The 12,276-nt window shown below is 38.7% G+C and overlaps 1 protein-coding gene across 8 annotated transcripts in view; it reads right to left on the bottom strand.

Annotated features, from left to right (window-relative positions):
- The window catches only part of LOC106872449 (cyclin-dependent kinase 12), a 150,618-nt gene that overhangs the window by 50,752 nt on the left and 87,590 nt on the right, over positions 1-12,276 (bottom strand). For 2 of the 8 annotated variants that reach the window (XR_008264937.1, XR_008264936.1), the window contains exons 7-10: positions 10,586-10,747; positions 10,041-10,235; positions 7,985-8,116; positions 2,877-5,559 (exon numbers count right to left, since the gene is read on the bottom strand). Coding sequence is in view for 6 of the 8 variants with exons in the window: in XM_052970859.1 (XP_052826819.1) it covers positions 3,759-5,559; positions 7,985-8,116; positions 10,041-10,235; positions 10,586-10,747 (2,290 nt within the window). In the remaining 2 variants the exon portion in view is untranslated. Of the gene's footprint in view, positions 1-7; positions 5,560-7,984; positions 8,117-10,040; positions 10,236-10,585; positions 10,748-12,276 lie in introns of those variants that run through there. The other 6 variants (XM_052970862.1, XM_052970861.1, XM_052970860.1 and 3 more) reach the window with 5 other exon arrangements.

The following is a 12,276-nucleotide window of genomic DNA, read 5'->3' as shown; positions in this document are numbered from 1 at the left end:
TACTAATAATGCCCATATGTTACTAATAATGCCTATATGTTACTAATAATGCCCATATATTACTAATAATGCCCATATATTACTAATAATGCCCATATGTTACTAATAATGCCTATATGTTACTAATAATGCCCACATATTACTAATAATGCCCATATGTTACTAATAATGCCCATATATTACTAATAATGCCCATATGTTACTAATAATGCCTATATGTTACTAATAATGCCCATATATTACTAATAATGCCCATATATTACTAATAATGCCCATATGTTACTAGTACTGACACCGGCCACAAACAAAGTTCTTGTCAGGGAATTAGGCATTGTAAAATAGTTGGTAGAACAAAGACTCTGCTACACATGCCTGTAGAATGAATTGTAATTTACCCTAAAGTCTAAAATGTAACAGATGTGATACACATGCATCGTTTTCTATAATTAATGAAATCACATACAACAGGTTCAACTTGGAATTGAAGCCCAAGTCATTAAGTATACAGAAACTAAAAAAAAAAAAGCCCCCAAAAACATAGGAATAATAACCATAATAATAATAATAATGATGATAATAATAAAAATAATAATAATAAAATAACTTACAAATACACCATGGTACTTGTATGACACACATCCACACACATAAATAGTTACATACATTTGCAAACAATAGTGAAATACAGGAGACAAGATGGGATGAAATCATGTGCTGTTGTTGTTATTATTACTACTGTTATGACTACTACATGATATTTAAAACAAAGAATAAAAGGTAAAAACAGAATAATGGTCAGTGTATTGGCTGATGGATAAAGGAATAAGAAAGAAAATCTAAAAAAAAAAAAAAAAAAAAAAAAAAAAAAAAAAAAAAAAGAACAACAACAACAACGAAAAACAATAAGAAAGCAGAAATAAATGATACACGTATGGTTCTGCAGAGAAAAAGGGAAAGTTTTGAACAAAGCTGCCAATCCAAGAACAGATAAAGTGGACAGTGCCATGAATGTAACACAGATTGTTGGGAGAAAGATTTTTTTTGTGGTGATGGAGGTGATGAAAGATTTTTGTGGTGAGGTGATGGAGGGAAGAAGAGGTGATAATGATAACAGTAGCAATGATGATGATGATAAAGTCATTTAAGGTTGAAAAAACATAATCTTTCTCTCTTCAATGAACTTCAACATTTCAACACATTTTTTTCTTTATTTATTTTTTGGCTAAAATAAGAACATTAATAGGAAACAAATTGCCAGAGTTGTTAGAGGACGCTCAAATAGCTGGGGGTAAATGTTTAGGCTCTCTGCAGAATGAGTTCAAATTCTGGTACGATCAGCTTTGTTTTATATCTTTGGGGGAATGATAAAATAAAGACTTTGTCTAGGGCAACAAATTACCAGAATTGTTAGAGCATCAGATGATATACCTTATGGAATTTGCTCTATTTCCTTCTATTCTCAGTTTTTGGAGGGGAGACACTACCATCAGGGACTAGGGAGCATTTAGCAGAGTCAAGTCTCTGGTTTGAAGCTAATTATCCCATTTCTTCTGGTCACGCTTGTCCTTCATTCCCTGACTAAATGACAAATATTGAAATTAACCACCACTCTCTGTCTTTTAAACACATACATTTGAGAATACAAATGGGGAAAAAGTACTCCATACATGTAGTTAAGTATATATTTGTTTGAAGCCATCTATTTTAAGGGAGGTAACATAGTTATCATTTGCAAGCAAGCAAGGCTTGGTAGAATGTACCAGGCTTTCTTTGCTTTTAGTGCCTTGTAGTCAGAAGCAGACTCAAAACAAACAATCCCCACCACCACCACACTCAGTTCTCACTCTTGATGCAAAGAAACATCAAGAATGTGACAGTTGGTGTGAGAGAAAAAGAGAGCAGGGAACTGTAGCTGCACTCAGCTGGGATTAATTTCCAGCTCATCAAACCGAAGTAAGGACACAGTGCATCACTTGGCATCAAACTCATGACCGTGACCCAACATCTGAACCACTCAGCTACCTTCAATACTTTGACACCAGAGGAATAAAATACAAAACTGATCTCAAGAGAATTTAATCAGAACATAAAAGGGAGGTAATCAAATACAAAGCATTGACCCAATACTTGACTGGCACTGATTATATTGGACCCCAAAAGGATGAAAAGCAAAGTTGACCTTGGCTGAATTTGAACTCAGAGCATAGAGAGGTGAAATGTCACTAAGCATTTTGTCTGACAGATTAGCAGTTCCGCCAACTTGCTGCCTTAATAATAATAAAGGTTTAAATTTTGCCACAAGGGCAGCCCTTTTGGGTAGGGGCTGAGTCGATTGCATCAACCCCAGTGTCTCACTGGTACTTAATTTATCAACCCCTGAAAGGCTGAATGGCAAAGTCGACCTTGGCAGAATTTGAACTCAGAATGTAGTGGCAGACGAAATACTACTAAGCATTTCACCTGGTGTGCTAACGATTCTGCCAGCTTGCGGCAATAATAATAATAATAACAACAATAATAAGGCTCGAAATTTTAGGGGAGGGGGCCAGTCGATTACATCAACCCCAGTGTGTAACTGGTATGCAATTTATCGACCCCCGAATGGATGAAAGGCAAAGTCAACCTCAGCGGAATTTGAACTCAGAACGTAAAGACAGACCAAATACCGCTAAGCATTTCGCCCGGTGCACTAACGATTCTGCCAGCTCGCCACCACAATAATAATAATAATAATAATAATAATAATAATAATAATAATAATAATAATAATAATAAAATGATGCAAAAAGAATTACATGAACATGGGAGGGGGAGGTGGAAGTGGGTGGGATAGGTTTGTTTTAAATTGTTGGATTGGAAGCAGAGTTCATACATACATGTTTTATTACTGTCAGTCTTTGTTGTTTTTCTGTTGTTTATTTGTTTTTCTCCCTTTAACCAGCAAATTGTTTTTCACATTTACAGAAAAGTAGTCAAGTCGTCGTCTTCTTCTTCTTTTTCTTCTTGTCTTCTTTCTTCTTATAATTTCTTTGACAGGAGCGGGGGGTTAATAATTATAATTTTCTTTTTGGAAATTTTCTCATTTATTTAATTAAATTTTATTTTCTTGGTTAAGTATCAGCGCAATTTTGTTGTTTTGGTTGGTTGTTATTTTGGGGCAGGAAGGGGGCTTCTTTTTGCTTCTCCTTTTTTTTAGGTTTTAAAAATTTTTGAACATTTTTTTTTTTTTTTAAATTTTTACTTTAAGTTTTGTTTTTTAATAAATTTCCACTTTTTCAAGGTCTATTTGCTTTCGAAATCCTGAAAAAGTTCCAGAACCAAAGTACCAACTGAATAACATTTAGGAAAAAAAAGACAAAAAAGAAACAAGAGAGAATGGGAGGAGAGAGAGAGAGAGAGAGAGAAAGAAAAAAATGAAAGAGAAGGAACAAGGGTGAGGAAATACAGAAGGAATGAAAAAGAAATTAAAATTAATATAAAAATCTTAAATAATAATATAAAACTGTTTTGACGAAAGAAAGAGAAAAACCCAGACGAACAGACAGAAATAAAATTTTTAAAAAAAATATTCATTTGGCAGAGCTTTCTCTGAATTATATGAGCACTATTCATAAAAGAAAAGTAAACAATGTGTGTATGTGCGTGTATGGATGATTTGTTTTGTGTATAGGTGAAAATCTGTGTGTAAATGTGCCCAGGTGAGAGAGAGTGTGTGTGTGTGTGTGTGTGTATTCAAGCGATGTTTATTATCAATTCTGCTACCACCCCACATGCCCGCCTTGATAAAGACCACCACCGCCACTGCCACCACCACTACCACCACCACCACCACTGGAACTCATAGTACTTGGAATAGAATGTGATGGCAAGTTGGGTGGCGGTGTGTTGTTCAATACTGGTGGCATGGCCGGCCTGTGGCTGGGGTTACGTGGAGGGGGGAGAGGAAGGTTGTGTGGGCCGAGGGGTGTCGCCCCGTGGTAGGGTCTCCGCCTCATGCCGCCTCGAGGTGTGGCCACCAGTCCAAATGGTGACGGGCTTGGACGTGGCATGCTGTCATCCTGCCCGTACGTGTCAAAGTAACTTTGCACTTTCGCTCGGAGAGACACAGCGCCATCGTTCCCACCAGCAGTGGCAGCAGCAGCGGCGGCAGCTGCAGCGGCCGCAGCAGGCATGCCTTGGCCGCTGCCACTAACACTAACAGGAGCCACACTACTGGGAGGAGGCGGATGGTGAAGAGTCACATGTGGATGTGGTGGAGGGTAGCGCATGTCATCCAAAGGGTAAATAGGCTGGTTTTTACTGAGTGGTGACGGGAAGTTCTTAGAAGGTTTGTCAAATTCAACTTTTGAAGTGACTGTCTGTGTTGATCCAAAATTCACTTTGGCAGGCACCAGCACATCTGTGGCTAGACTATCAAGAATGGCCTGAGAAGTAACAATATTACTACCTGCAGAACTGACATTTAAGGAAGAAACAGTGCTGGTGTCTTGTGAGGTGGGCGACAGACTAGAAGAAATACTGCTGCTACTAGTGGCATTGTGACCGTAGTCAGGACCCACACAACTATGGTAAATGTTGTCCATATTGTTACTACTGCTCCGTGAATGACCATCTGCCGATAAGGGTGGGTTGTCATATTTTAACACAGAAGGCGGTAACCCTATGTTTGGTGGTGGCAGCAGGCCCATCTGACTACCAGTGTTACTATTGTCAGCCATGTCACAAACCCCACACATAGAGGCTGAGTTGCCGCTATTATTGCTGTTTGAATTACCATAACCAGGCTCGTCCTTGCACTCTAGCAGTTTAGAATTCTCGCCTAACCTCTGAGAACAATTAACTGCCCGGAATGTATTACCTGCCTGCCTTTCAAAGCTGTGAAAGCCAGGAGGAGGACTATGTGGAGTCTTTGGCGTTTGAGGTGTGACAGGGAGGCCAGAATGTTCTGATTTTGACAAACTGCCTTCACTCTGCAATTGTTTATTGAGGCTCTCTAGCAACTTTATGGTAGTTTTGTCACAGCGTACGTTCAGTTTTTTCGCCAGGTCCTCAATACTCAGTCCCCCCTGACTAGACTTCAGCATCTGAACAATGGACTGCAACTGCTGTGGATTGGGCGATGATATTGTTTTACACTTCGCTTCAAAATCAGTAGAAGATGACACGATGGAATCGTCCTTGCTGTCAGCAATTTCAACATTTGAACTCAGTGCTTCTTTACCACTGTTTGTAAGAACTCTATTGTCTTTTATAAGAGGTTCAGAACTAAAGCCCAGGCCAGCTGGATCTTCACTCTTGAGCCTTTCTGATATCATAGCATGGCTGGGGTTGTCCCTTGACAGATAAGAGAAAGGCTTTGGATTCTCACTATTACTACTACCACCACTGCTGCTGCTGCTGATAGGCAATCTACCTTTACAAGCCCCAATCAGTGGTGGATTACCTTTGGGTTGCATGTTTATTTGGTGACTCACTTCTTGTTCTCTTTTCATAGCTTCTCGCAGACTTCGTTTTCGGTTCTTAATCCACATTTCATGGCAATCTTGGTCCCTAGGAAATCTGTAAAGAGAAAAAGGCAAAACAAACAAACATATATATTATATATATATATATATTGCTGCATCTTGGGAGGGTCTTCATGCCAATAATAAACACACACACATTGGTTCTTTTTCACTTAATTTCTGCCATCACCACCACCATCATTTCATGTCCGTCTTCCATGCTAGTGTGGGTTGGACGGTTTGACAGGAGCTAACGAGACAGCGGACTGTACCAACCTCCGCCATCTGTTTTGGCCTGGTTTTTACAGCTGGATGCCCTTTCTAAAACCAACCACCTTACAGAGTGGACTGGGATCTTATCATGTGATACCAGTACCTTTTATCATTATTAGTCAATTAGCTAACATTTAACCAATTAACTGTTTGATTAATCATTCGGTCAATCTATCAAACAGCTAGGTTTGTCAAAAGTCCTTTCACTGCCATTTGTGGCCTCATCAATAACGTGCCCTGTCTGCATGTGTTTATTGCCGGCATAATGACTCTCCTGAGATGCAACAAAATTTGTTTCAACACACAAGTTCACATCAAGAATTTTGTAGTCCAAATCGAAAAACAAAATATGTATATCAAAGAGAGAGGAGAGAGAAAGAATTATCTTTTAGTTTTTCTTTGTTCCAGTTATTAAATTGTGGCCATGCTGGGGTACCGCCTTAAAGAATTTTAGTCAAAAGAATCAACCCCAGTACTTATTTAAGCCTATCATTTATTCTATTGATCATTTTTGCCAAACCACTAAGTTATAGGGACATAAACACACCAACACCAGTTGTCAAGCAGTGGTGAGGACAAACACAGATACACATACATACATATACACGACAGGCTTCTTTCAGTTTCCATCTACTAAATCCACTCACAAAGCTTTGGTTGGCCTGATGCTATAGTAGAAGACACTTGCCCAAGGGACCACGCAGTGGGACTGAACCCAGAGCCATATGATTGGGAAGTAAACTTGTTACTACACAGCCATGCTTGTACAAAATTTTTATCTAAATGCCCAAAAACTACCACCACTATCAACACAGATTTAACACTTGTTTAATTCAAGTGAAACCACCAACCAAAGTGGTTCTCTGATACAAAAGCTTTTACTTGGAAATGTCCATATTTAAATTAAAAGCTTCTGCTATCATTTTATGTAAGAATCTTTTAAGGTATGTTTCCAACACCAGCTTAACAATTAATATAATTAGTGGTGTGAGGACAAATATCCATCAAATGTAAATAATGTACATAATTCCTCATCTCTTAAATATAGAACTGTATTGTGAAATGTCATGTTTGAAACTTATCTCTGGTTGAGATATGTCAAGTTTATTGAGGCTTGCAGAAAATACCAATTCTATTTGTTGGCAAACATTTAACATAATTACTGGAATAATCATGAAACTTAATTTTGCAGTTGGAGGGTAAATAAGAAGCCCTTTGCCCTCTGCCTTTAGCCCTGAGCTTCATAGCCCTGAGATGGGTGTGCTTTTGGTCAACGTCAGCTTGTTTGCTACAAGCCACATATTTGCCATGCTGAGATTCCTGCTCCCATCTACTTGCCAACTGTTCATGTGCTTTTTTTTCTTGGCCATTAATTTTACTCTCTTTGGAACAACAGTTGACACATTCCCCTCAGGATGTTCACAGCTTGGGCATCATTCATGAAATCTTTAGCAATTTCTTTTTTCTCCCTTATTCATCATCATCATTTGACCTCCATTTTCCAGGCTGGTATGGGTTGGACAGTTTGATAGGAGCTGGCAAGCAGGAGAGCTGCACCAGGTTCCAAGTGTCTGTTTTGGAATGATTTCTAGGGCTGGCTGCCCTTCCTAATGCCAACCACTTCACAAAATGTACCGAGTGCTTTTTACATAACACCAGCACAGGTGCATTTTATGTAGCTTCAGCACATATAGTAGTTGTTGTTATTTTATTACTACTACTACTACTGCTGCTAGTGCTGCTGCTGCTGGGGTGGCAAACTGGCAGAGTTGTTAGCACATCAAATAAACTACTGAGTGGAATTTCTTCTGGTCCTCTTTACATTCTGAGTTCAAATCCCTCCGATGTCAACTTTGCCTTTCATCCTTTTGAGGTCGATGAAATAAATACCAGTTAAGCACTGGGGTTGATGTAATTGACTTAGCCCCTTCCACCAAAATTGCTGGCCTTGTGCCCAAATTAGAAAGGATTATCAGTAGCAATGAGAAGAATAAATACAAATGAGGATTTCTAACATTGGCACAAGGTCACATATTTCAAAAGTGGAAGATTGAACCGACACTGAAGAAATGAAATGGAAGCTGGACTCTAGTGGGATGTGAGCTTATATAATAATAACATAGTACAATGTACAACAACGATGAATGGAAATAGAAACAGCAGGGATAAGTATAAAGAGAAAAAAAAAAAAAAAAAGCCCATCATACTCAGGTGGTGTGATTTTAGCAGGATCAACATCTCTGAGCCAAGCACAATTTAAAGCTTGTTCAGCACTGCATCGCCGACTTGGATCAAGTTCTAACATACGATCAAGCAGGTCTAGAGCTGGCTTGGGAATACTGAAAATAGAAAAGATGCTTAGTCAAACAACTGTCCATGTATATGGGTTATCATCATCATTACCACTACCACTATCATCATCACACTCAATATAACTTCCATTTTTCTATGCTTAGCTAAGTCAAATGAAATTTGTTGAGGCAAATTTTCTATGGTCGGATGCTCTTCCAGTGACTAATCTTTGTTTCCTGCTAAGGTAATATTTCCCCACAGCCCTTCAAACACCAGCAGCACAATGGCTGGACATTGATTTCTCAGAAGATTGCAAATGAAACTACTTGTAGGAAGTGAAACCACTTACTCCCTTCTTGTTTCAGTCATTTGACTGCGGCCATGCTGGAGCACCGACTTTTTAGTCGAGCAAATCGACCCCGGGACTTATTCTTTGTAAGCCTAGTACTTATTCTATCGGACTCTTTTGCTGAACCGCTAAGTTATGGGGGAGCAAACACAGACATGCAAACATACACATACACACACATATATATATATATATATATATATATATATATATATACACGATGGGCTTCTTTCAGTTTCCGTCTACCAAATCCACTCACGAGGCTTTGGTCGGCCTGAGGCTATAGTAGAAGACACTTGCCCAAGGTGCTACGCAGTGGGACTGAACCTGGAACCATGTGGTTCGTAAGCAAGCTACTTACCACAGCCACTCCTATGCCCACTTGTAGGAATTGCAAATGAAACCACTTGTAGGAAGTGAAACCACTTATTTATAACAAACACAGGATGGCATGTCAAAGAGACACTAACACACACACATTCAACTTACTTCAACTTCCAAATCCACTCACATAACTATAATAGAAGACACTTGCCCATTGTGCCATGCAGTGGGATTGAACCTGAAATTATGTCTTTGTAAAGCGAACTCAGCCCTGACTAAGTCTATTTGTGATATTTAGGAGATGCATCGTTCAATTCCAGACATGTAATGCATGCAGAAAAGATAGCATTTTCAGATTGGACATGTAATATGTGCAGAGAGACAAATGTCCTGGTACAGATGTGTATACAGAAGAGACAGCTGTTTTAATATGGACATGCAATATGAGCAGAAGAGACAACTGTCTTGGTATGGGCATGCTTCATTAGAGCATTAAAACATAAGATATATAATCAGTTTTAAAAACTGTAATTCTCACCATCTCCTTGATAAGATGCTGGTGTATTTACCATTGATATAAAGCTAGAGTCCATGATACAACACACTTGCTTCCTTCAGAATATACAAGGTAATGAGAAGCCTCACTGCCAGTCACAGACAAACTGCAACCCACGGGACTTGCTAAACGGTATGCCAATGAAAAATTACCTTGAATTTTTCTTAGTGGTGCAGCCCCTCTGATGATGAGCCATGTCTCATGTGGCCCACTTCTCAAAAAAGGTTGTCCATGCCTGCTCTATGCACTCATTTGATTTGCTAGAAACCATAACTAAAACTCAATCTCACATTTAACCCTCAAGCATTCTGATTAATCTGCATATTTACTAGCATTGTTTCAAATTTAATCTTGCATTATCACATAGCTTTAATATTTTGGCAATGTGGTTGTGTATTTTTAGAATGACATTGTAGAGTAGGTGGGAGAGACCAGATCTGGTCAGTTTGAAGATAAAACAGGTGGAATATTTGGGCCAGATATGGCTACTTCAAATGCTAAAGGGTTAAATATAAAAAAAAAGTGGCACAGACAATGTAGTTCCTGACATAATACATAACTGGAATGGCTTTCATCTTAGATCTGTTTTATCAGGGCTGGTTTTTGGCTCCACAACAACATCAGCGATTCCAGGATCTAACTTAACTGATACTTTACAAAGGATTTATCACTCCAGCTGTTTTAGCTGGTCAGATCAATATTTTGTCACACACACCGCCAAATGTCTCTCAGAGCTACTCACAAGGAAAATTCTTCTCGTAATCGGCGACGATACTGTTTCTTTGGTTTCATGGAATGGAAGAGTGGCAGCTTTATGACATCTGGCCACACAGCTGGACAAGCACATCCACATGTACGACTGATCAGTTCAAGCTGAGTTATTTCCTGGCTGGCTTGAAAGATGGGTTTCTTAGTGAACAATTCCCCAAGAATGCAGCTGTTTGAGGAGAGAAAATAATGGAAACAATATTAAATAGATAAATAAATAATACAATAAAATAAAAACCAAGCAAAGTTTTTATAAAAGATTACACAACAGGAAGACGATACACAAGTATATATATATATAGGACAAAGCCCACACAACATTAAGATATAAACAAGTATATATAAAAGATTACACAATATGAAAATTATATACAAGCTTCAAATCATACAGCTATCTTTTAAAAAGGAAGAATATATTGTGTAAAGCAGCCTGAATGAAAGACATGATGGTCCTGGCTAGACTGTCTTTAATCATATGTCTGCCAGATTTCAGCCGACCAGGACTAAAGAACAACTTACCCACAACTCCAGACGTCGATGGCTGGCCCATAACGCTCTTCTCCCAGCAACAGCTCGGGTGGACGGTACCACAGTGTAATGACCTTGTTGGTGTATAATCTATCTCTGTCTTCAGGCTCGTAATAGCGAGCCAAGCCAAAATCAGCGAGCTTGATCTGGCCCCTAGCAAATGGAAGGGAAAAAAAAATATAGATTACAATATAAAATACTGTGTAAAAATTAATGAAATATCTACATGATCTAGTGGAATATGAATATCACATAGCAAAGTAGAGAAATAAAAATAAGAGGTGTCTGCATACTACATGGAGCAGCAATGTCAGTAGTCTGTGGTGTAGCAGTGTTGGTACTCTGTAGAGTAGCAATACTGGTACTCTGTAGAATGCCGGTACTCTCTGGAGTAGTGATGTCAGCACACTTTGTAGAATAACAATGTCAGTACGCTGTGAAGTAGCAACGATAGTATCCAATACTATACAAATAATACTTATTTCTCCCAAAGCTGGTTGTCTTGACTTCAATTCTTGCACTGATGTCCGACAAAAATTCTTTTTTCAGCAACCACTGCCAAAATAAGGCATCTGAAAGTATCTCTTTATACAGGAATATTTCCTGAAATCTCAGTGTGATTCTAAATAACATATTCCAAGTATGTTACAATAATTGTAGGTTCACATTACAAATAATAAAATGCTAGTCAAATGCATGCCTTTTTATTCACGACAATGACGATTTCAATTAATTATGCATCGTCTTGTAACATTGAGATTTCGATGATGTGATTGTTTATTTTTAGCATCACATTGTAGAGTAGATGTGAGAAGCCAGGTCTTGGTTTGGACATGAAACAGGTAGAAAATTTGGGCTGGATATGGCCTGCTTAAATGCTAAAGGTTTAATAAAGAACAACAATGCCAAGTCAAACATGTTTACAGATGTTCTCTCAAGTTATGTTCTTTTAAACAGTTTGATACTAAATTGCTTGAGACCATCTGTTTTAATGAAATAAAACAACCACTCCTTCCATTTATTTATCATTGTTTCCATGCTAGCATATAAACAACACACTTCCTGTTTCCAATTCATAACAGTTTTGTCAAGTAAGGAAATCATTCCACAGCACTTGAAAAGCACTGAGTAGCAAGGAATAGCAAAACATTCATACACACCCACACACACATGATGGGCTTCTTACAATTTCTGTCAACCAAATTCCCTCAAATGGTGTTATTTGGCCAGGGACTACAGAAGATGCTTACTCAAAAGATGGAATTCTAAACTATGTGAATGTGAAACAAACTTCTTAGCCACACAGCCATGCCCATGCCTCTTATCTAAATTAAAATCTTCCATTATAATTTTATGTAAGACATGTTTAGATAAATTAACTTATAAACATCATCGTCATCATTTAATGTCTGTTTTCCATGCCGGCATGGGTTGGATGGTTTCACAGGAGCTGGCAATTCCAGGAGTTGTATCATGTTCCATTGCCTGTCTTAGCATTGTTTCTATGGCTGGATGCTCTTTCTAGTGCCAACAACTTTACTGAGTGTACTATACATTTTTTAAATGGCACCAGCAGCAGTGCTCTTTCGCGGCACCGGCAGGCAGCAGTGCTCTTTCGCGGCACCGGCAGGCAGCAGTGCTCTTTCGCGGCACCGGCAGGCAGCAGTGCTCTTTCGCGGCAC

Source organism: Octopus bimaculoides, chromosome 9, assembly GCF_001194135.2.
Source record: "Octopus bimaculoides isolate UCB-OBI-ISO-001 chromosome 9, ASM119413v2, whole genome shotgun sequence".
Taxonomy (NCBI): domain Eukaryota; kingdom Metazoa; phylum Mollusca; class Cephalopoda; order Octopoda; family Octopodidae; genus Octopus; species Octopus bimaculoides.
This window is presented reverse-complemented; position numbering and strand designations above follow the sequence as displayed.